Below are 25,628 nucleotides of genomic sequence, written 5' to 3' on the forward strand. Positions count from 1 at the left end.
TCACCCAAGCCACTTTTCTGTTTCTATTCCCCTAGTTGTTGCCCTTTCATGTTTTACAGGACATCTACACATTGTCCTCTTTCTTCCCTTTCTTAAAGGGATATATGGCACCTTTCGGAAGTGTTAGATTTTACAAGAATACAATTAAGGCTATCCGCAAGCTTCTTACACTTGGGTTCTCATTCTCTTTGTTACCCCTTAACTCCAGAAACCCTAGAGATAATATTTGTAAACCAACAAGTGTCAAACTTCACTTAATAATGTGACCTAAAATGTAAAACACGTAATAAAACCACTTTCATTAATACAGGAATAATCTTGAGCCAATAAAGGGAGAGAATAAATGTAAACCAAGTTTATTTTGCTTTTTAAGTAGTGTTCTTAAAGCACTACAGCTTGGTAAACAATGTAAATTAGTATAAGTCATCTCAAAAGCCAGAGTTTTGTTTTGTTTGTTTTTTAATGAGTTGTTAAAAAGATGCAGCCTATTCTAACAGGATAAATATTTTTAACCATTTCACTTCGAGTTAATGAAGGCTCACAAATGAGCAACACTCCTCATTGAGGAAAACAAAAAGCTGTTGTCGACAAGCGACAGCACACACACACAAAAACAAAAAGAACTGTGTAAAAATAACTAACTGTGTTCCCATATTTTTTGAAGTTGCTTTACAATGGGATGATATGCACATGATCTTGCTGCAAACTTGCCATACAGACTTGTAATACATGTAGTCTAGACAAACGATTCAGTCCAAAAGGTGCTAACTTCAGACAATGCAGCACTATAATCCTTTTAACAACGCAATTTGTTTTACTCATTATCTTTTCTTCTAGGCTGAAATACAGGCTAGAAAGAAAATGCTCCCTAATTAAAAATTGGTACTGTTTACAGGAAAATTGTGTAATTTTGCATTAGAATTTACAAGTATATGTTCAAATTGAATTTACCTCCTCCCCCCATCCCAGCCACAACATGGGCATGAAGTAAAATTTTTAAAAATGCCTTAATTTTTAACTTCATGCAAACTAAATAAAGATGACCAAAACAAAAGCTTAAACAATGGAAGGATATTTCACAGAAAATTTCTTATACAAAAAAACACATAAGAAAAAGGGCCACTAGGTGACATTTTAATTTACAAATTGGCATCATTTTGGTCGACAAATATCCAGATGCTGTTGTTTTCTTCTGCTAACAAGTGTTGCAGAGAGGGAAAAAAACAAAAACCAAAAAACAAAAACAAAACAAAAAAACCCCCAAAAAAACAAAAACAAAAAAACCCAGCATCACTTCGGATTTTAATCACACATTTCTTCTGGAATTTCATGTGGATTAAGGATGCCAGGGACAGACATTTGAAGTTTATGTTTCTCTTCCTGAGCCTGTCGAAGGGCTGTTTCTCTTTCTTCCAAAAACAGATCAGATGTATCTTCACCTGCAAACTCCTGTGAAAACAAGATAGTTGAGCTGTCAAAAAAACCAAAACTTCAATTTTGGAAAAAGACCTGCTTTGGAAAAAAAAAAAAGCATAGACAAGTACCTTCTTTTGCTTACACAATAATAGAATTTATCCTTCCATTGGTTGAATTTCTTTTTTTTTTTTCCATTTATTTTGGGGGTGGGGGGAGAGAATGCGTGTGCATGGTACACATAAGAGCAGGAGAAGGGTACAGAAAGAGGGAGAGAATCCCAAGCAAGCTCTGCACTGTCAACATAGAGCCTGACACGGGGCTTGATCCCACGAACTGTGAGATCATGATCTGAGCTGAAATCAATGAATTAGAGGCTTAACCGACTGAACCACCCAGGTGCCCCCACTGGCTGGGTTTAACTTATGGTATATTTATACAATTCTGTGTAGCTTAATTAAAACCAAGGGTGGCAGTTCTGGGGATTAAAAAAAGGTTATATAAGAAGAGGCATGTCTGAGATCATATATAGAATATGCTTCATAAACAAAGATTTAAAAACCTGTTTCATGGGGCACCTGGGTGCTTCAGTCTTGGTTAAGCATCTGACTCTTATTTTGGCTCAAGTCATGATCTCACAGTTTGTGGTGAGTTTAAGCCCCGTGTCAGGTTCTGTGCAGACAGTGTAAAGCCCGCCTGGTATTCTCCCTCCCCCCCTCCCTCTTTCTCTCAAAATAAATGAATAATTAAAAAAAAATTACCTAATTTGTCAGAATTCCCTAAAATGGACTCCTAACTAACCAAATGGGTATAAATCCCCAAAGGGACTGCCAATATATTTCTTCCCCCATTTTCCACAATTTAAAAATCATCCGTAGGATATATTCACAATATTGTAACAGACCTTTATATCATCTAAAATGAATTATGTTAGTAACACATTTCCAAAAACATTTTAAACCCATTCTCTTGTCAACTATGTTTTATAGTTATTCACTGTGAATCAGTCTCAAACTAGGTAAACCTGAATATTATTCAAAAAGTCCATTTTGCTTCACAAAAAAGTGGTTAATTCCACAAAGCAACAACTAATCATATTCAGTCTTAATACTTCTGCCAAGTGCAAAGAAAATACGTACCTTTATTTGTACTAGGAAATCCCTAAGATGTTCCTTGAAAGCAGGAATATCCTGATTTAAGCTGAAAAGCCCTGTCACAAAGAGCTTTACTTGAGCACTGCAAATCAAAACACAACAATTAAATAATCACTATTTTTAAAATGAAAAATGTATGCGTATTGAAAAGCATATTTAGGGGCGCCTGGGTGGCTAAGTCGGTTAAGTGTCCAACTTCAGCTCAGGTCACAATCTTGCGGTCTGTGAGTTTGAGCCCCACGTCGGGCTCTGGGCTGATGGCTCGGAGCCTGGAGCCTGCTTCCGATTCTGTGTCTCCCTCTCTCTCTGCCCCTCCCCCGTTCATGCTCTCTGTCTCAAAAATAAATAAACGTTAAAAAAAATTTTTTTAAAAGCATATTTAGGGGCGCCTGGGTGGCTCAGTCGGTTAAGTGGCCGACTTCGGCTCGGGTCATGATCTCGCAGTCCGTGAGTTCGAGCCCCGTGTCGGGCTCTGTGCTGACAGCTCAGAGCCTGGAGCCTGTTTCCGATTCTGTGTCTCCCTCTCTCTGACCCTCCCCCGTTCATGCTCTGTCTCTTTCTGTCTCAAAAATAAATAAATGTTTAAAAAAAAAAAAAAAAAGCATATTTATTGGGGTGCCTGGTGGCTCAGTTGGTTGAGCGTCCGACTTGGGCTCAGGTCATGATCTCACAATCCGTGAGTTCTAGCCCCGTGTCAGGTTCTGTGCCGACAGCTCGGAGCCTGGAGCCTGCTTTGGATTCTGTGTCTCCCTCTCTCTCTGCCCCTCCCCTCCTCATGCTGTCTCAAAAATAAATAAAAACACTAAAAAAAAAATTAAAAAAAAAAAAAGCATACTTACTCTTGTAGATGAGGGAATGCAGATTTAAGGAGATTTGCCACATATTCCTGAATGAACATTTGGTTGTTAACCGGATTTCCAGGATTTAATGGCGTACTTATTTTTCCTTCTTCAACCAAATTAAACATATATGCAAGTATTGATGCATGCATTGTCAAGCCTATTGATAAAAAGAACATTATGAACTCCATCATGTAATAGCAATGGAAACCCTTAACATTTTCATGGCTTTATGTGCTTACCAGCAGTATGTGAGGTGTCTGTCACAACAGAAAAGATATGCTGAAGAATATCACAAAAATACGTTTGATAGAAACTCTGAGCTGCAGCTTCTTCTTGTGCAACATTTTGTAAGAGTGTAAAAAGTATCTGTAAGCCTGAAATGTATAGAACACCAAAAAAGTCAATTCTCTCCCCATCAACTCTAAAAACAGCATTACCAAGTACACATCTATTACAGAAACCAATTACTGTTTAAAAACAAAATAGGGGCACCCAGGTGGCTTAATCAGTTGAACATTCGACTCTTGATTTTCAGCTCAAGTCATAATCTAAGAATTGTGGGATGGAGCACAGTGTTGGGCTCCACACTGAGCACGGAGCCTGCTCAGGATGACAGCTCTTTCCCTCTCCTCAATTTGCACCCCCTCTCTAAAATAAAAATAAGTAGGATAAACCACGACATCTCGAGGAGATGCAAATTTCCTGCTGAAGATGTCGTGGTTTATCCTTATTTTGACCCTTAGTGGCACAGAGGCAAAGCATATGAGGGAAAAGGAAACAAACAGTGGATAAGAGAGGTTCCTCTACTTTGAATTTTATGCCCATTTCCCCATAATTCAATCCTGCCTATGGACTCACTATGGAAGAGATAATTAAACTGCTTTTAGGACTTTCTTAAACCTATATATACAACTGATGCACTCAAACAAATCCCTGATAACAAGTGCTAGCTACCTAGCTACAAATACAGCCCTAACTGTAAGAGTCTATAGGTTATGTATTGGTAGGGCAAATGAATAAAAGGACCTAATTTCTATGTATTTACCTGTATCTGCAACATTCCTCATAGTGTGTTTGAAAGCCCAAATAATGGAGTCCAAAACAAGTTTAAATTGTGCAGGTGGTATAGCCAGAAATGCTGGGAAACAATGAGAATTGACAGCCTGAAGTAGCAAGAAGAAGTTTGTTCTGTGTTCAGGATACTCCTCAAAGTCCTAGAAATAAATGGTGAGAACAAAGTTTCAATGCCTTAATTATGTTAAATAAGACAGAAGAAGTAAACACTAATTTATTACAAAAGTTTGGAGTTGTTAGGGGCCCCCTGGTGGTTTAGTCAGTTAAACGTCCAACTCAGATCTCAGGTGTCAGGCTCCACCCTGACAGTGCAGGGCTGGCTTGGGATTCTCTTTGTCCCTCTACCTGTCTGCCCCTCCCATGCTAGCTAGCATGTGCATGCTCTCTCTCTCAAAGTAAACAAAACAAAAAAACCCACATAAAGAACATCACATTTTCTAGTAACTCCGAGTATTACTACCACTTTATGATAGGGACTTTGAGACTGCTAATAGAGATTTGAAATTTTACCTACTGTGTAAATTCAGACTTACATCTACATTTTTCCTTCTTGCTTAATATATTTTCCCATTTCTTATAAGCATAAATGCTAGCTGCTATTTGAATGTTACATACAGCCTATCAAATTTACCCCTATTTGGCTGTTAAGATCTCTTTTAACAGAAAAAATTTTTAAAAAGTATTTCTCTTGTCTGCAAGTTCAAATATTTAACTCCAGATTTTAAAACTTCTACTATTCTCATAAGTATCATTTATGCTTTCAAGAATTGCAAGGATACGGGGCGCCTGGGTGGCGCAGTCGGTTAAGCGTCCGACTTCAGCCAGGTCACGATCTCGCGGTCCGCGAGTTCGAGCCCCGCGTCGGGCTCTGGGCTGATGGCTCGGAGCCTGGAGCCTGTTTCCGATTCTGTGTCTCCCTCTCTCTCTGCCCCTCCCCCGTTCATGCTCTGTCTCTCTCTGTCCCAAAAATTAAACGTTGAAAAAAAAAATTAAAAAAAAAAAAAAAAAAAAAAAGAATTGCAAGGATACATACTGCAAAATTCCTCATTACAACTGTAAGGTAAACCACATACCTTATTTATCATATTCAATGTGCATTCAAAAACAGCATCAAATATTTGAGGTATTTCAGCTGTTATATGTCCTCCTAACTTATTGACAATAATAGCCATAGTACTAAGCACTTCTGGTTCTCTAGCAGCTGGGACATTTCTCTGATAATCAATGAGAACTGCATCCAATAGAGGAGGAACAAAATTTTCGGCTACCTGTTAAAAAAAAAAAAAGTTGTATTCTATGTGTATTTGCTAACTAATATAGTTAGATGGGTGTTGTACTGACATTTAAGTTAAGTATCTGCTTAAGACTGGAAAACTGCACAATTTAATTTGGTTTTGGAGACTAAAACTTTTTTTAGCAAAAGAAACCAAGAAATTGTAATAGGCTGGGAAGAGCCAACAACCTATTGTAGAGTACAAGTTTGTTATTACCAAGGCAACTGCAGCCCCGTATCAAGCAAGTGGCTCCATGTTACTATGATAGGACCAGGATTCTATGTGAGATAACTTAGCTAAATGGAAAGAAAATTCCTCCTAACCAATACTATCAGTTTCGTCAATGCATAGTATCTGTAAAAACCATGCAGGCTCATATATAATAAAAAATAGACACCCATTCAATGATTTTTTTTTAACTTAATGAATACTAACTGGTAAGTATCTTAATGAACAAAAATAATAACCATCCCTTACACTTGTAAAAGGAATTGGAACTGTACCAGAAAGACCATGGGTTTCCATGAGTCTCAATAAACAGGATCTTAAGGTGTAACTTACATGCTTTTAATAGTTTCTTTACTAAGACATGGACATTAAATACAAGCAATGTTTCTTGTAACTGAAGATTACCAGTGTTAGTAGTGTCCTACCATACAAAACAGATCTAGTAAAAATTTAAGAATAAGCACATTATTTTTCCAATAAGCCACTTGTTCTTAGACCAGAACTGGTTTCTCATATTACTCTCAACACTGTAATAATTCTTTTCCCACAAACTGAATCTTCAGTGTGTTTTTCAGTACTTTATCGTGAGAACTGCAGTTTTCTGAACAAATTTCCTGAAAATATGTTACGGAACAACACTGAAATTTCAACATTATGAAAGTAAACAGCACATGTGTCAACCAGTGTTTCCATGTAGCAATGATGAACAGAAAAGGATTTTTTGCAATGTTCCAAGGAAAGAGAATGAAATGGTAGAATAAAGAATACACATTTAAAAAAAAATGAACTTTTTCCCAAGTTGAGGCATATAGACCCTGGTTTAATTTCTGAGAACCAATTAAAACCAAAAGAAGTGGGGAACCTGGGTAGCAGAGTTGGTTAAGCATGCAACTCTTGATCTCGGCTCAGGTCATGGTCTTGTTCTTGAGCACCAAGTCCAGCTCTGCGTTCACAGTGTGGAGCCTGCTTGGGATTCTCTCTCTGTCCCTTCCCTGCACGCACACACTCTCTCTCAAAATAAATAAATAAACAAAACAAAAAACCTAAAAGAAGAGATTTTTAATCCTTCTAACTGGGAAAGCGCTTACTCTCACTGCAGAGGCAAACTAATGACAGCTTTGTAAATTGCTCTGAAAAATCCCAAAAGAACACAAAAAATTTTACCCTATCCGTAGAAAAATGAAATGGCTTGAGCTACCTTGTTACATATCACCACTGTCCCCCACTAAGAGCAATTTCTTAGGAACATGGTATATATTAACTAATATTTTAAAGTATTTGAGGACTAAAAAAACAGGACACTAAAATAATCCCCCCCAATATGTGCATCGAAATTACCTTTAATTGGGCAATATGCATATATAGGAAAATACAACATCCACTTAAACAAGAAGTGTAACATTTCACTTACCATCTGTGGATCATTGGACCGGCTCACCCAACCAGATATTAACTTTAAAGTTTCCCTTTTTACAGTTCGCATACTTCTAATCAACGGTTGCTTTGTAACCATCTCACCTAAAAAATACAATCCAGTGGAATCCAACTTGACAACTAAAATTCTACATCAGTAGTTTGTTTCAGACACTATTAGCTCCCATTTACCACACAAAAACTTAAAGACAGAGGCACAGAAATAAATGTACCGGGAAAACAAAATTAGACTAATTTTACAAGGGAAAGGGAATTCAACTGGTTAAAAATAATTGTCTGGGGTCATGTGGGACATTGGGAGAGTTAAATTAAATCTGTGAGAAATGAATGTTTAAAGAACTGACTTGTCATACACCACTCCACAAAAGTTCAGAATCACGTACCATTAGCTTGGATAGCTGCTGAAATATTTTCACTGAGGCACTTGTATACATTAAGCATATCTAAATAAATTCTCCCAAGCTGAATTACAAAGGGGTGTCCGACAGCTTTGCAGGCTCTAACATTTGTTTTCAATATGCTACCGAGCTGCTTGACTGTTTCAGGATCTTTAAGTATATCCACATTCTGTGAAGGACAAGTAACAAAATTTCATTTATCACATGAAATTTACCTTTGTAATTACTAAAGGAAAAAACACTACCTACACCTTACTCCAAACCACCCGCACATTTATAATCTGAGAGTAAAACAAATACAAAAATCTTTATTGCCTATGTCTACAAGTAAGAATAGAAAGTGTCCCACTAAACCATCAAAACAGAGTAAGATTATAGTGTAATTCTTTTTAATGTGCAAAAATGCAGAAACCATTCATGGATAATGAATACACATCCAAGGTACTGAATTACTTTTTGTAAATAACATGTCTTGCATTCCGTTAGAACTTTGAAAAAAAGTAGTAAAACTTACTTTGGTTGCCTGCTGGATTATGCTATCCCAAACCTGATTAGGAAGTAGCATATATTTTTCTATTAAATGTTCTTGCACTGTTTGGTCTGTTTGTGCACCAATCATGTACCCCACAGCTTCATAAAATGTATGGACCTATGTAAAAAGGCAGGCATTTTACTTAAGAAAAAAAAAAGTTCATTTATTTGCGGGGGAGGCAGGGAGGAGACTGAGACAGAGAGAGCACATGCACGGGAGAAGGGGAGGGGCAGAGAGAGAAAACCTCAAGCAGGTTACTCTGTCAGCACAGACACTGACATGGGGCTCGAAGCCATGAACCACAAAGATCATGACCTGAGCAGAAATCTAGAGTCAGATGCTTAACCAGATGAGCCACTCATGCGCCCCCAGATATTTTACTTTAATGCATCATAAGGAAAGCAATTCATGTTTGTAGTGGAACTCATTTTATGAGTGTGAGAAATAACTTGCATCAGGTAGACAAATAGCCTAACAAACTTCTGGTTAAATTTTTGTCTCATTATGAACATTTAACCACTCCAACAGAGAGGTGGGTGGAGGGATAGGTGAAATAGGGAGGAGGATTAACACGTGTACTTATGATGGGTCCTGAGTGATGTATGGAACTCTCTATTCCCATTAAATGCATTCCGATTAAAACAGTAGTCATTTTCTAAGAGAGATATACTCAGAGCTCTACATACCTGTTGAGGCTGAAGATCACAAATTATGGTGTTGATATTGTTCAAAATTTCATCAATAAATGGCATTACTTCTCCAACCTGAACCTGAACAAAATGCCTGCGGCATTTTTGAGCTATTTTAATGAAAGTATCACAAGCCATATCTTGGACTCCGTCATGGGTCTCTAAACAAAACAAAAACATTTATCATAAGATTTTCAAGAAAAAATGTTTTTGTTCAAGAAGCATAGAATAACTAAGTAATATATATTAAAGAGGATTTACCATGCATGAATTCAAACAACTTGTTAACTACAGTCTTCAGAAATTTCCAGTGAGCTCTTAAAAATCTTGGATATTGACCTACTATGTACATGATATTTGACGCGATAATAGCTTTATTATCTTTGCCTCTTTTCTGTTCACATAATCCTAATAGATCCTGCAAAACAAGAGAAATTTCAGTCATTTAGAATAAAATACAGTGACCTAAAGGTTCCAGTTGCTACCACTTGCATACCTTTATAACAGTAACAAGAAATCGTTTTTCATCCTCTTCATGCATTGCTCCACTAATGGAGCCTATTGCCCAACACAATGTATTCAAATTTTTCCATGACCACTCTGTACCATTCACTTGATTGTGAAGCTTCTCAGTCATTATTCTTTCTGTATCTACATAATCCAGGTGAGTGAGATAAACTATAAAGGAAGGGAAAAGGTTCCAAAACGTCAAATAGCAAAACTCTATGAATAGAAATATTAACTAAGAAATAACAGCACATCAATAAAGATGGTTGTTGACAAATTCAGAAAACTATACATTTCCTAGTATTTTCACCCCAAGAGAATTCCAAAGATGAAGATTAAATTGACAGCATTTATTAACTTACCTAATGTTTCTCTCATATTCTTATACAAATTAATGGAATCTGTATCCTTCATGAATTCTCTTACAACTTCTCCCTGATCATTTTCTACAACCAATACTTCCTCTGGTTTAGCCATACGACTAACCATTAATAAACGGACCTATTCAACAAATACACAAGAAAAACCTGTTACCTCTATGAAATCAGCCACATCCAGCATAGGAAAAAAAATTAAGAATAAGCACTTTATACTTAGACCAACATACCTCCCAAAATTGTTCTCACAATATAAAATATAGACATTTAGAAAATAGAATTCTACAGTAAGTTTTCTAATGTTATTTATCATGAATAAACATCTACTGTTAAGTTTCCTGTGTCTCATCTAGAGATTGATTCAGTAGATTGGTAAGTGATCTCTTAACTTGCATTTCTTTTTTTTTAACTTTTAATGTTTATTTATTTTTGAGAGAGAGACAGACAGAGTGCGAGCAGGGGAGGGGCCGAGAGACAGGGGGAGACAGCATCTGAAGCAGGCTCTAGGCTCCGAGCCGTTAGCACAGGACCTGATGCGGGGCTTGAATTCACAAAAGGTGAGATCACGACCTGAGCCTGAGCCAAAGCAGGCCGCTCAACCCACTGAGCCACCCAGGCACCTCTTAATCCGCATTTCTAACAAACTCACTGGTGGTGCTGATGCAGTATACTCGTAAGGCCACACTACTAAAAACCAAAGCTCTTAAACCAATCCCTTTCAATGGTCTAGTTTTGAACAGGCATGAAAAAGTTGGATTCAATTTTTGCAACTCTTTTATTTGGATAGATCATAAAAGCCAAAATAAAATAAAACCCACCATTTGCATTTAGTCTTCAAAATCACAGCAAGGAACAGGAAGAGTGAGCAATCAACCACCCAATTGAGTTACCTTGGATAACACGGGCAAATACAGCTGTCTCCTGGGAGGAACATCAAAATGTTGGCTTCCAGATAGCAACGGAGAAGCAGATGTAGAGAATGGGCTCTCTCTATAAAGTTCAGCTGCTAAATGATTCCAGTACTCAAGACAAATCTTAAAGATTTCAGTTTCCTCCACTTCTGATACCAACAACATATAATGAAGGGCCTACAAAGAAGACCAAAACTATCAAAATAATCCTTAGACATTATTATCCTGCCACAAATTGCCTTCCACTCGTTACATTAACAGGAAATAAAAATTCATGCTTCATTTTACACAACTCTGTTTCATCATTCATCTAACACACTACAGATATTCTGTAGGAACAAATTGTGCTTTCTTCTTCATCCCTTTTTTTAAATGTTTATTTTTGAGAGAAACAGAGAACAAGTGGGAGAGGGGCCGAAAGAGAGAGGGAGACACAAAATTCTAAGCAGGCCCCAGGCTTTGCGCAGTCAGCACAGAGCCCAACATGGGGCTCAACCAACAAGCCAGATCATGACCTGAACTAAGCACGAAGTTGGATGCTTAACCCATTGAGCAAAGCAGGCGCCCTTCTTCTTCCTTTTATTAATGTTTCATTAATTTGTTTTTGAGGGAGAGAGAGAAAATCCCAAGCAGGGTCTGTGCTCAATCTCATGAACCGTAATCAGGAGTTAGGACTTTTAACTGACTGAGCCACCCAAGGACCCCAAAATGTGTCTTCTGACAGGTCCTGGAATGCTTCAAAAACCTTATGTAGTTATTAGCCAATACATATGTTAATTAAGTCCCCTAAAAAGGTATGGACATTTAGTACCAATAGTAAAGTGTAAACAACCCAAATATCCATCTACTCAGGAGTGGACATGCAAAATATGATATAATCATACAATGGAACATTATTCAAAGAATAATGGAATGAAACACAAAGAAATGAAATATATAGGCTGCAAGATGAATGAACCCTAAAAACATGCTAAGTGAAAGAAGCTAACTACAAAAACCATGAGCCCATTTATATGAACGGTTCAGAATAGGTAAACCCAGAGAGCAAATAAGTGGTTGCTAAGGAGCTGGGGGGAGAGCAGAATGAGGGATTATTTTAATAGGTATGTCATCCTTTGTGGGTGATGAAAAGGTTTTAGAAAAGGTGACAGTTGATAACACTGTGAATGTCACTGAACTGTACACTATAAAATACAGTTTTACGTTACATGCATCACACTTCAATTTTAAAGACTATCTTTAAAAATAGTCTTGAAATGTCTGAGTACCCTTTAGGAATTTAATTTTGATAATAAAATTACTGATCTGGCATTATTGAGAATATAAAAAAGCAAATTCAGCTTGTAACTCAGAACATATTTTTATGCACTGACGAGTAAGAGGTAAGAAGATACATCAAAGGTACAGACATTAATAAAAGGGTAGACATTTTAGAACAAAGGCATTTCTGAAAAAGCTTTCATTATGTAGAGAAGAATTTCAGAAGCCAGAGGCTTCATAAAGCCTACCTCCATGAGTGTTTCCCTGAGATTTAACCTTTTTTCTATAAGTTGACCATGTTCCTTAAGAAAGGTGCAGAGAAACAAACTGAGATTCTGAATAAAGTTCTGTTCATCATCTTTTCCATTTGAGTATGCAAGTCGAATATTGGTATTTAAAGGTAGCATCTACAAGTTTAAATATGGACCATTAGTCTGAGCCTGTATTTTAAAACCCAAAAAGACATTATTTCTAAGCCCTAAAATTTGATCTCCTTGTTACTAATATTAAACCATAGACTTAAATAGATTATTCTTCACTAGAAACCTTTGGTTCTTTATAGTTGTTTTTGTGTTCTGGCTTCTGATTTTTAAAAATGCTACAAGTGATAAGATTTCTTTTCAATTTTTCCGTTATCAGACTTTTCCTTCCTTAATGTTATTAGAAACAAAAATATTCAAGTAATTCATTCGTATTGTAAACACCAACTGTTATGTAGTATTAGGAGTAACATTCCGAATAATTTCCTACATACCTAATCAAGATTGTACTGGCCCATCTCTTTAGTTTAGAGACATAAGTTTTCAGAAGAAAAGCTAATACTTAAACCTCAGGTTTCCAAGTTTTTAAATTGTTTAAATACATTACTATGATACTCCCAGAATCTTTATTTCAAGGAATTTTCAAAATGTTCACTAAAACCTCTACCTAATCTTATTTTATATAATAAATACACAATCACATTGTAGCAGATCTGTTATGATTGATTAGTTGTGACAAAGCAGTTCAACCCAACTTTTTCCAAAGCACTAAAATTATTTAGTCTGTTGTTAAGTGTTGTATTACCTGTTTTAGCTGCATCATTGTCAGTGTAAATAATGTTACAAATTGTTCCTCATATTGGCTTACACTTACACCAGCAATCTCAGTGAGGCACTTCAGAGAGACATTTCGAAACATTGGAACATTCAGGAACTATTTTAATAAACGAAGCATAAAATTAAATGGCCATTAATACTTTATTAACAATTAAAAAAATAAAGGTTTTAACAATTGAGAACATAAGAGGGAAAAAAACAGATAAATGGATAGATACATTTTGTTTGCACATATATTTTGAGGATTATACATCCAATAGACAGTAAAAGCTTCAGGAGCAAACTGTGCTTTATTTTGATAGGTCTTCAGACATCTAAAACACAAAGAAGCTTAGTGACTTTCTGACAATCTATTATATGCCTTAATTAAGGACATTATATTTTATGCATAGTCTAAGAAAGTCCCAGGATTTACTTAGGATTTTAAGAGATGGGCAGCACACCTAGGATTAACAAACGTGTGATAAAATTGGCATACCATTTGTGGATGGCAATTTGGTAAGCACCAAAAACCTTAAAAAAGAAATAACAGACATGCCTATTGCCCTGATACATGTATAAAATTTTTGCAAAATAAATATTTAGAAAAGTAGATTAAGCGTCATTATTATTTAACAATGTTTCCTCTGCAGTACAACTGACAATAAGTTTTATATATAATTGTCTACCAATACAATGTCTCAAGTATTATAAATTCACATATTAGAACAGAGTATTACCTCAATGAACTGAACTATAAAGCCTCAAATGTTAAGTTATAATAAGGCCTCAATTAGGCATACAAATTTATTCATTGTATCTGCCAAGAAAACATCTGGAAAAATAATACACCAATTGGTACCCAGTCATCTCTGGATGAACAATTATTAAGACCTCATATAGGCTAGGCATTACACACTATTGGTTTAAAAAAAAAAAAAAAACAAAATGGAAAAAACCCAGACTTTGTTTTATAGAAATGTCCCTTGATTTACCTTATTGTGACCTATACAATCAACTAAAATCAAGTCAAATCTGTTAAACAGTGGTTCACATGGATTTCTAAGATTTCTGACACCATTTCAAAGAATTACCAGCTGCAACTAATGAAAAATTCTCCTGAGCAGTTTCCTCATCTTAGAAATAACACTAGTTATACCTATAAATGCAAAATGGTTTTTCTATAGCACAGAGCATTACAAATTATGACATATGCCAACTAGACAGTGATAAAGAACTGAAATGTATTCACTATACCTTATAAATTAATGTGCTGATTAACTTGGTCTCAAAAATATATCCCAGTGGAATCCAATTAAGAAATCTGAGCAATGTTTCCAAAGTTGCATGTACAAGTGGAGCATTTTGGGAATTTTCCTATTAATGAAAACATACCTGGTAAATAATCCTCTTCCTATAATTAACTGTTACTTAAAAAATGAAATCAAAAGCACTTACCATCACAAACTGACACAGCTGGAAAATTTGCGAGAATTCATTGCACATGCTAAAAGAAAAAAGTAAACTGTTTAGAAGACACAAATACTGTAATTATTTACATAGTAAGAAAATTACTAAAAATGTCACCAATCTGGTCGCTAAAAATTTGAGTCACTTCTATTTAAACACAAATATCAATAACTTCATCAAAAGCTACAAAAGTTACTAAAACTACATGTAGTATAACTCTTTCAAAGCTTACCCATAAAGAATACTATAAAGAGCGCATAATTTGATTTTGTGGAGATTTTTGTCTTCCTCTAATGTGAGTAATTTCAATCCATCTGGTCTTTTTAGTGATTTTTTATTTTTAAAAAATTGTTTATTTTGAGGAGTGGGGGAGGGAATGCGAGGGGCCAGTGAGAGAGAGAGAGAGGGAGAGAATCCCAAGCAGGTTCTGTACTGTCAGCAACAAGAGGCTGACACAGGACTCAGTCCCATGAACCATGAAACCATGATCTGAGCTGAAAACAAAGAATTGGGTGCTTAGCCAACTGAGCCACCCAGGCGCCCCTAAGATTTTATTTAAGTAATCTGTATACCCAAGGTGAGATGTGAACTTACAACCCTAAGATCAAGAAGAGTCGCATGCTCTACTGACTGACCCAGCCAAGCACCCAAAATCAATCTGTCTTTTAAATCAAGATAGTTGAAACAAAACTCTGCAAAATAAGAGGGGTGGCATTATATATATGTATCCTAAATCCTAAAATATGCTTATACACCAAAACAAAGACAAACTTGTGAAGTCTGAAGCTAGTTTGAATATATAAATGTGAAATACTGCTGTGCCCTACCGACGAGAACAAATTTTTATCACTAAGTGAAAAAATAAAGTGGCCTGCTTCCCAGGACACAGGACTGGTAACAATTCAGTTGACATTTGGACCCAAGTCATTTCCTTGAATTATATTTAGTCACCATATAAAAACAGATCCCAAAGGTTTCTAGAAACTCCACACCTATACTCCTTTTGCATGAGATGTATGAAGTTATTTTGCTGGGACAATGAAGTATGACATCCTATCTTTATCATCACACATAATTTTTCAAGGCTCCAGATTTAGAATTATTAGGTCCACTCTAGGACTATTTAAATTCGTACACAAAAACAATTAAAAGTAATTTAACATATTTACAATCTCAAAAATTTATAATCTACCTCCAAATTCCTGGACATCCTTTCAGAAAAGCTTAAATTCTAAAGCAAAATAATTACTTGCCTGTCTTTTAAATGCTTAGCTTTCACTTGAGTTATTTGTCCACTAGAGAAATCAAATACTTCTTCACTCAAGAGTTTAAGAATCACCATATTATTCTGACAGAGACTTTCACTAGTCCTACTTGCTCCAACAATGTCACTGATAAAAGTTGGCCAGTGTTTTGGCCATTCTTGTTTCAGTATCTGAAATAAGATAGGAAATGTTAATTTCATTTTACTTCTCAATGGCAGATAAAGCAAGAGTGAATAACAACCACTTTTCATTTTTCCCCCCTTGAAATGCGCCAGCCTCTATAGAATCAACTAGATAAAGTATAAGATAAAGTATAAAAGTATAAAACTTTATAGATAAAGTATATATATATAGAAAAAGTATAAAACTTTATAAAGTTTTCGGCTTCAAATGCCCAGGACTCCTCTCAGTTTTCCTAATTGGTATAGTCTGGTTCCTTTTTCTTTTTTAATTAAAGATTTTAAGTAATTTGTACACCTAACGTAGGGCATGAACTCATAACCCCAAGATCAAGAGATGCATGCTTGCGTGTTCCACCAACTGAGCCAGCCAGGTACCCTGGTCTAGTCGGTTCTAATACGCATGCATATCAATACAAGCTGGATACACACGTACATATTATCCTAGTAGATATAAAGATCTAACTCTAAGCAGTAAAAACATGATGGGCAGAGAGGCTCATTTTCTCATATAAATTTGGAAGGCAGCATTATAATTGGGGATGGAATCATCTTTGACCAAAGTCTAATGAACTGTATTACATTTTAAAGTCTATACTATATATTATGCATACTAGGATTTTCCCAACCAGATATTCCATATGGTACCTGTTATTATAAGAGGTAACTAACTTCTTTGTACTTCTCTCCATCCCAAAGATAGGCTGACAACAAAAAGTCCCCAGGATAAAAGCGTAACTTAATGAAAACCCAAATGTTTTCATCACTTACTAAATGGAAAAATCTGTATTTTTTCCTCACATACCAATTAATGTTCTCAGGAAAACTTTTGCAATATTATAAAAAATACGTAAATACAAAATTCAAAAGTGAGATTATTAGATAAGTTTGAAAAACAGACTAGGTGTAGAGATCGCTTTAAGGAATGTTGAATTCAAAAGCAATGATTTATGAATTAAAATGGAGACAGATGACATGGAAAAAAAGTATGCACAGGAACAGGCAAATGAAAAAACTGTAATGGGTCTGATCCATACTGGAGCCATAGAAGTGATGAACTTACAGTATATAAAGTTTTCAACCATAGCAAAATTACAATTTCAAATGCGAAAACGGTAGATTATAGTTATTGTAAAAACTATTATTACTTTAAGATGTTAGTCTAGCTATTTGACAAAGTAGGTTTGAATATTTTGTTCCAGTAATCAGCCTAACTGAAGCATTAATTATTCTATAGAAAACAGTAGATCAAGTAAAAGCTTACCTGAACAAGAATCATATTTAATTTTCCAATATACACCTTTTCCTTCTAAGAAAAGAAAAAAGTTTAGATTAAATGAATGTCTAAAATAAGAAATAGTAAGAACACAAAGGAATTCCTCTGAAAAAAATGAATGCAGATCTACTGTAAATGATTGTACATATATGTTTGTATGTCTGTGACAGGAGTAGATTTAAGCTGAAGATTCATTATTTAAATGATTTTAAATTCTCACACTAATTTCCAAAAATGGTCTTACCTCTACACAAGTTGGGTCAGATGACGTCTTGATAATGAGGCCAACAACGTATTTTTTAATTCCTATTAAAAAAAAAATATTCAACACTTTCATAGCACGCCAATAAATCATCAGTAACAAAAAACCGAGGAAGGGGAAGATAAAAGGTCAGATAATAAACCCCTATCCCATCAGAAATATTTACATTTTTGAATGATGCCCATCATTTTTGTGTACTACCCTTTAAGTTTTAACTTTTGTTAACTTTACCACATGTATAGGTTTAACAACTACAGATTATATTCTAAGATATTCTTTAATGCTATTATCAGTCAACATGTAATTACAAAAAAAAACCCCACCAGGGATTAATTTGTTGTTCATTTAAATAAACATAAACTTATTTTTATAAGGTTAAAACTACAAAACCCCTGAAAAGCATTCTAAGTAAGTTTATTGAAAATATATTTTTTTGAAAAAAAATTTTTAACATTTATTTTTGAGACACAGAGAGACAGAGCATGAACAAGGGAGGGTGAGAGAGAAAGGGAGACACAGAATCTGAAACAGGCTCCAGGCTCTGAGCTGTCAGCACAGAGCCTGACGCGGGGCTCGAACTCACGGACTCAAACTCATGGACCATGAGATCATGACCTGAGCTGAAGTCCGATGCTTAACCGACTGAGCCACCCAGGCACCCCTATTGAAAATATTTCTAAATCAAGATTAGATGTTGTCCCCCTTTTCAAATTTAATTGTAACATTAAGGTATTCCTAGAAACTTTTTATTTTGAGGAAAGTACACCTGAGCAGGAGAGGGGCAGAGAATCCCAAAGCAGGCTCCTCACTGTCTGCGCAGAGCCTGACATAGGGCTTGATTTCACCAACTGGGAGATCGTGACCTGAGCTGAAATCAAAAGTTGGATACTTAACCGACTGAGCCACCCAGGCTCCTGAGGTGGAAATGATTTTAACTTGTCCCCTCCATTACAATACACAAGAATTAAGGAGAAAGCTTTGTTTATAATGTTATTTACTTAAGGATATCTTAATAGTACAACCTATTCTTTAAACAACAAAGACTTCTTGCCTGTGATTTTAATTCACATCATTCAAAATTTACAGAACATCTATTATAAGTTCCCTTCAGTTTTAAAATTACACAGTGCTCCTACATCAATACATCCAATGGGTTTGAGAGGTAGGACCCTTAAATAAACAAATTATGATTTCCTACCATATAAAAACTATTCTCACATTTAATTTAGGCTTTGGTACCAAACGATCATCATCTTTGACAGCTATCTGACCTTTGGAAATACAGTTCAAGAGCTTCTGGAACTATGTTGCCCCAAGCTTTATGTAACAAACTTGGAACTCAGGGAGAGGGGATTTGCTAAGAAATTTACCCATAATATTAAGCAGGAAATACAGCTGACATGAAGGCAGTAAAATGTTGATTTGATTGTAAAATCATCTCAATACTTCATGTGCTGAAGTATTAAATTTATTCCATTTGTTCCTCCATTTTCTTTCATATTCCAAGCAACTAAACATTAAAATACACTAATTATGTAAATAATTTCCTTATTGTAAAAAAACTACTAGTCCAATAAAGTCACACGAGAGCTATTTATCAACTGAAAATGTAATGTTAAATGGTATCAATATTCACAGATTAAGAGACATTTAAAAAACTGTTTGATAAGTGCCAAAAATTTAATTGTTATATACAATCTAATATAAACTATCTCATTTACGTTTTTTTAATAAAAAAGTTTTTTAATGTTTGTTCATTTTTGAGACACACACACACACACACACACACACACACACACACACACACTCTGAACCAGGCTCCAGGCTCTGAGCTGTCAGCACAGCTGACATGGGGCTTGAACCCACAAACCATGAGATCATGACCTGAGCTGAAGTCGGGATTCTCAACCAACTGAGCCACCCAGGCACTCTTCATTTACATTTTTAAAAGCTAGTTCTACCCTAGGCAAAGACCACAATACTAAATGCTGCAGACAAAATCTATCAATTAATGCTAAAAAAGAATGGGAAAACCTTTCAGAAAAAATAAGATACCAGTGTGATCTCAATTATCCCAAGATCGTTTTCAAGGAATAAACACAGTAATTTTGTTAAAAAAACAGCAGGAACCACCATAACCAGATAATAAATGTTAATAATAAATAAATGTACTAGCATTACATACCCTGTCTTGGTGGACTGAGGACACAACACCATTATTTTTAAAAAATTTTTATTGTTTTATTTATTTTTGAGAGAGAGACAGCATGAGTGTGGAAGGGACAGAGAGAGAGAGAGGGAGCCACAGAATCCAAAGCAGGCTCCAGGCTTTGAGCCAACATCTGATGCCCAACCAACTGAGCCACCCAGGCACCTGGGACATACAACACCATTACGACATTCTTACCAAAAAATCATGGAACCTCCATTTAATCCCGAGGAATTAAGACAAACCTAAACTGAAATACACTCTACAAAATAAATAAATGATCAAAACTCATCAAAAGTGTCAAAGATGTATCAAGCAAGGATTAAGAATCATCACACATAAGAACACTAAAAAAAACACACTAAGCTGTAGAACAGAAAAAGGCCTTTAGAAAAAACACGTGAAATTTAAATGGGCATGTTTCAGTTAATAGTACCGAACCAATGTTCTTTCCATGGTTTTGATAAAATTTTTTAATGTTTATTTTTGAGATAGAGACAACATTGAGCGGGGGAGGAGTACACAGTGGTGGGGGGCGGGGGACGACACAGAATCTGAAGCAACTTCCAGCCTGAGCTGTCAGCAAAGAACCTGACACGGGGCTCGAACTCACAAACTGCAAGATCATGACCTGAGCTGAAGTCGGATGCTTAACCGACTGAGCCACCCACGCAGGCAACCCCCCTGCTATGGTTCTGATAATTTTATTATGGTTGCAGAAGCTTGTTAGTATTAGAATAAACCAAAAGGTATTAAGTGCATTCTATATTTTTTGGGCAACATTTCTACAGTCTAAAATTATTTTAAAACAAGAAGAAGGCTATGTGGACACAAAATCAGGTCTAGTTTTAATAAGACTACTAAAAAAAGGAAATAAGATTATCAAATTTGTTTTATTAACATTTATTTTCAGATTGCAACAGCACACATGAGCAGGGGAGAGGCAGAGAGAGTCCCAAGAAGGCTCTGCACTGTCACCAACTGAGCTACCCAGGTGCTCTGAGTATCAAACTTATTTTAAAACAAGTGCTTCTGTACATGAATCATTTCTTTTAACAACCATACATCAGTTTTAAAAAACAAGCTAGGTGCGCACCTGTGTGGCTCAGTTGATTAAATATCCAACTCGATTTCAGCTCAGGCCATGATTTCAGAGTCTTGTGAGTTCAAGCCCAGTGTAGAGCTCTGTGCTGACAGCATGGAGCCTGCTTGAAATCCTCTCTCTCTCCCTCCCTCCTCCCCAGTGTTCTCTCTCAAAATAAATAAACTTAAAAAAAAAAAAGCTAAATTTTACCAATTATTTAAGCTAACCCACAAAACAATCCCACATATCCTTAGTGTCCAGAAGGTTTAACCAAAACGTAAATATGGTATCGCTGGTCCTTCTGTTCTTTACATAAATTACTACTACTAAAGCATCTTTAAAAAATTAAATGACAATTCTAAAAAAATATGAACAACAATAAACATCCCTCTGAATCCTCTTAACATGGGAAACAGCCTAAAAACAGAAACAAATATATTGCCTTCTCTCTGTTAAAGGAGAGACAATACCATATGAAATTTAGTAGTTTTCTTCTTAATCTGTCATAAGGAATGAAACAATGTCTAAAACCACTATTGCTGCCTCTATTTGGAACACATATTATCTGTTTGGAGGCTTTTCTCAGCCTCAGGGAACAGTAAAATAGGATCAAATAGATCCTTCAACTCTTCTGTTACCAATTAAATCAATTAAGTATCTTCTCCCTGTTTTCAGAGGTCTGAGGTTCACCTGTAGATGAAGCAAAGCGTAAATGATGAAAATAGTAGGAAAACAAAAATGGAAATTTCTCACAGACAATATAATATTAATTTAATTTAATGTCACTCTGAAATGACAGGACTTCAATCCCTTCAGAACACCGGAACGCCTTTTCTGATCAAGTACTGCTGCACATAAAGTGTCTGGAATCTCCTATTGCTAGGTACAAAGCTTATTTCATTAAGTACTCTAACTTCTTCCCCAAGTACATTCCATGGCTTACCCAAAATTTAAAAAAGCAGCTCAATGAGGAGGAGTTTTACAACTGTAAATAAATACCAAAATGGAGCGCCTAGGTGGCGGAGTTAAGTGTCCGACTCTTGGTTTTGGCTCAGGCCATGATCTCACGGTTCTGTGAGTTAGGGCCCCAAGTCAGGCTCTACACTGGCATTGTGGAACTTGCTTGGGATTCTCTCTCTGGCCCTCTGCCACTCGCATGGTCTCTGTCTCTCTCAAGTAAGCTTAAAAAAAAAAAAAACAACTTTTAAATAAAAACTAAAGAAATAGCGCAATGACATCGTGCTTATCAAGGCAGAAAAGCCAAATGTTGACAACTATTAGAGAAGCTCAGCTTCTGAAACTTAACAGAAAATTATCTGAGATTTGACAGAAAATTATATATTCTCAGTGTCTTATTCTTTGTACCAAACGAATTCATGTCTGTCACGTGCAAAAGAGACATTCACATAATATAAACTTCTTAAAATAAGGCACTCCCTATACACATTCATATAAAACTTTATTATCTGTCAAAACTTATTAATATAAAATTATCTGTTTCCTATCATTCAGAAAGTGTATGTGAAGAACCTGGGATATTTCTTCCAGCAGCTTTCTAAGCTCCTCTTTGGGAATGAAGAAACGATAAGACACACAAATATAAAATTAAAAAGTTTTTGAAAAATCAGTAACATTTCAGCACAATTATGTTCTTGTTACTATGTCATCAAGCTTTTCAAGGGATTCATAAAATCACTTTTAACAAATTTTTATCTATAGCTCCTCATTCTATTCTTCTCAATTTGAACAAAAATTCACCTCCAAAGTTTAAATTAACCTACAAAGTACTGAAGACTGCTATTTTATTTTTTTAAGTGCTGTTTTTTAAAAAAAGGCCGGCCATGTATATTTTCTTTAAAATCTACACTAGCATAAAAATGGCAAACTAGTCATGGAAAAGCATATTATGATGCAAAATTCTCAAATCCATGTTTATGCATTTATCTCTTATAATCTATTTTCTCAAGGTAAAGAAAAATGTCTTCTGACAGTCTTATTTACAATAAACAATTTGGGTGCGTGGGTGGCTCAGTAACTTGAGTGTCGGACTTCAGTTCAGGTTATGATCTCACAGTTCATGAGTTTAAGCCCCACATTGGGCTCTGTGCTGACAGCTCAGAGCCTGGAGCCTGCTTTAGATTCTGTGTCTCCCTTCCTCTTTGCCCCTCCCCTGCTCACGCTGTGTCTGTCTCTCTCAAAAATAAACATTAAAATAAAAAAACAAGCAATGCTAAACAGTCAACATAAACTTATTGAAAGTAGAGAGCATGTCAACTTTAGCTAGTTAAAAGGTAAGATTAAAATAGGGGCGCCTGGGTGGCGCAGTCGGTTAAGTGTCCGACTTCAGCCAGGTCACGATCTCGCGGTCTGTGAGTTCGAGCCCCGCGTCAGGCTCTGGGCTGATGGCTCGGAGCCTGGAGCCTGTTTCCGATTCTGTGTCTCCCTCTCTCTCTGCCCCTTCCCCGTTCATGCTCTGTCTCTCTCTGTCCCAGAAATAAATAAACGTTGAAAAAAAAAATTTTTTTAAAAAAGATTAAAATAAACCTCACCCTGGGGCACATGGGTGGCTCAGTGGGTTAAACATCCAACTTCAGCTGAGGTCATGATCTCACAGTTTCTTAGTTCAAGCCCTGTGTCCAGGCTCTGTGCTGATTGCTCAGAGCCTGGAGGCTGCTTCAGATTCTGTGTCTCCCTCTCTCTCTGCCCCTCCCCTGCTCACACTCTCTCTCTCTCAAAAATAAACATTAGAAAATATAAAATAAACATCATCCTGCCTTAGAAGTTACACATCATCTTGCAAGCTACTTGCATCTAGGAATATCTTCCAAAAAGTGGATAATGACAGGGTAAAAGAAATCCATTACCAAACCTGAATTTCATAAAGAGGATTCACTAAAACTAAAAATTTCAAATTTAAAATATGAGAACTTATTACTGACTACAACTTCCTGTTGGTGTCATAGTCCCCTGGGAGCAAAAGCCTTACTTTTCAAAATTTACTTAAGGTTCTACCTTAGCATCCTATCTGGTCAGTGATAGATTGTCAGCAACTTTTCCACCAAATACATGATTCTACCTACTAAGAAAAACTGCATTCCTAGACAAATTATAAAATATGTTGAATAAAAAAGCTGCACATTCTGGGGGTGCATGGGTGGCTCAGTTGGTGAAGCATCCAACTTTGGCCCAGGTCATGATCTTGCAGTTTCTGAGTTCGAGCCCCACAACGGGCTCTCTGCTGTCAGTGCAGAGTCTGCTTCATACCTGTCTCCCTCTTTCTCTGCACCTCCCCCACTCATTCTATCTCAAAAATAAGTATTTAAAAAAAAAAGTTGCACATTCTGATTCCTCTTTCACAGTGGCTAATTTTTACATATTACAGAAAACAAAATCTCAACACACTATTATTATAAAAGCAAAACTACAGACAAAACTGAGTTCACCCCAGTTCCAACCACTGTGCAATACTTAAAAGTATCCAATTCCACTTTATAAATTTATTTATGCATTATTATTTTAAGTAAACTCTACCCCAATGTGGGCCTCAAACTCAGAACTCTCAAATCAAGTCATATGCTCTCCTGACTGAGCCAGTCAGGTGCCCCTCCAATTCCACTTTAAATATTTCTTTACATTCTTAAGCTCTAACAATGCAAGTTTGGTACATTTCTCCATCAGAGCCATTTTAATTGAAAGTAAGGTTCTTTCCCTGTGCCATAAATTTATCACAAATATCTGTCCATCTAACCACCAACAGTGACCATCAGAAAGACAGACACTAAAATATAGTTATCTATCCTCTTTACACCTTCTTGTACAGATGAATCCAGAGTATGGTTCCTACTCTTCACTCAATTCAATACTTCAGATAACAAACAGCAAAATGAGAGACAGCTAAATCAATTCAAAAGTGGGAATTTTAAAAAATTTTTAATGTTTATCTTTGAGAGAGAGAATGAGAGAGAGAGAGAGAGACACCGAGTGCGAATGGGGGAGGGACAGAGAGAGGGGAAGATACAGAATCCAAAGCAGGCTCCAGGCTCTCAGCTGCCCGCACAGAGCCCGACGCGGGGCTCAAACGCAGGAACCCCGCAAGAGCATGACCTGAGCTGAAGTCGGACGCCTAACCAACTGAGCCACCCAGGCACCCCTCAAAAGCGGGAATTCTTAACCCAGGGCTCACACAGATAGGCTAGAACGATTATTACCTGCATGTTTAGTAATTTCAGGAGGAACAAGCTGTAAGAACAATGATCACTCTTTTGTTTATTCTGACAATGAGAGAGAAAGCACAAGTGGGGAAGGGCAGAGATAGAGGAGAGAGAATCCCAAGCAGACTCTCTGCACTGCCAGTGTGGAGCCTGACATGGGGCTTGACCTCATGAACTGAACCATGAGATCATGACCTGAGCCAAAGTCCAAAGCTTAACTGATCGAGCCACCCAGGTACCCCAGAACATCAATCACTCTTAAAAGGGTTTTATGGCCTCAGATATTGAACAAGAACTATAAAGGATATATAAGGAATTTAAATTTTATTACATTTATAGCATCATTATTTATAATGGGCAAAAAAGATGGAAACAACCCAAACATCCACCCACAGATGAACCAATAAAAATGTGGTATAGACTACAAAAGAATATTATTCACTCATTAAAAAAATGAAATTCAGATATCGAAGGCTGTAACATGGACAAACCTTGGAAACATG

At 36.2% G+C, this 25,628-nt stretch overlaps 1 protein-coding gene across 2 annotated transcripts in view; it reads right to left on the bottom strand.

Moving 5' to 3' along the window:
• Positions 1-340: 340 nt before the first annotated feature.
• XPO1 (exportin 1) overlaps positions 341-25,628 on the bottom strand; it is a 45,543-nt gene continuing 20,255 nt past the window's right edge. For both annotated transcript variants that reach the window (XM_030310671.2, XM_032592650.1), the window contains 21 exons: positions 17,604-17,665; positions 17,348-17,392; positions 15,893-16,074; positions 14,628-14,676; positions 14,427-14,546; positions 13,159-13,287; positions 12,342-12,500; positions 10,813-11,010; positions 9,908-10,046; positions 9,535-9,716; positions 9,300-9,456; positions 9,036-9,199; positions 8,332-8,466; positions 7,803-7,986; positions 7,397-7,503; positions 5,557-5,751; positions 4,455-4,623; positions 3,649-3,783; positions 3,407-3,566; positions 2,553-2,649; positions 341-1,449 (listed from right to left, as the gene is read on the bottom strand). In XM_030310671.2, coding sequence (XP_030166531.1) covers positions 1,303-1,449; positions 2,553-2,649; positions 3,407-3,566; positions 3,649-3,783; positions 4,455-4,623; positions 5,557-5,751; positions 7,397-7,503; positions 7,803-7,986; positions 8,332-8,466; positions 9,036-9,199; positions 9,300-9,456; positions 9,535-9,716; positions 9,908-10,046; positions 10,813-11,010; positions 12,342-12,500; positions 13,159-13,287; positions 14,427-14,546; positions 14,628-14,676; positions 15,893-16,074; positions 17,348-17,392; positions 17,604-17,665 — 2,915 coding nt within the window. In that variant the 3' untranslated portion in view covers positions 341-1,302. The remainder of the gene's footprint in view (positions 1,450-2,552; positions 2,650-3,406; positions 3,567-3,648; positions 3,784-4,454; positions 4,624-5,556; positions 5,752-7,396; positions 7,504-7,802; positions 7,987-8,331; positions 8,467-9,035; positions 9,200-9,299; positions 9,457-9,534; positions 9,717-9,907; positions 10,047-10,812; positions 11,011-12,341; positions 12,501-13,158; positions 13,288-14,426; positions 14,547-14,627; positions 14,677-15,892; positions 16,075-17,347; positions 17,393-17,603; positions 17,666-25,628) is intronic.

Source organism: Lynx canadensis, chromosome A3 (assembly GCF_007474595.2).
Source record: "Lynx canadensis isolate LIC74 chromosome A3, mLynCan4.pri.v2, whole genome shotgun sequence".
In the NCBI taxonomy this organism is placed as follows: domain Eukaryota; kingdom Metazoa; phylum Chordata; class Mammalia; order Carnivora; family Felidae; genus Lynx; species Lynx canadensis.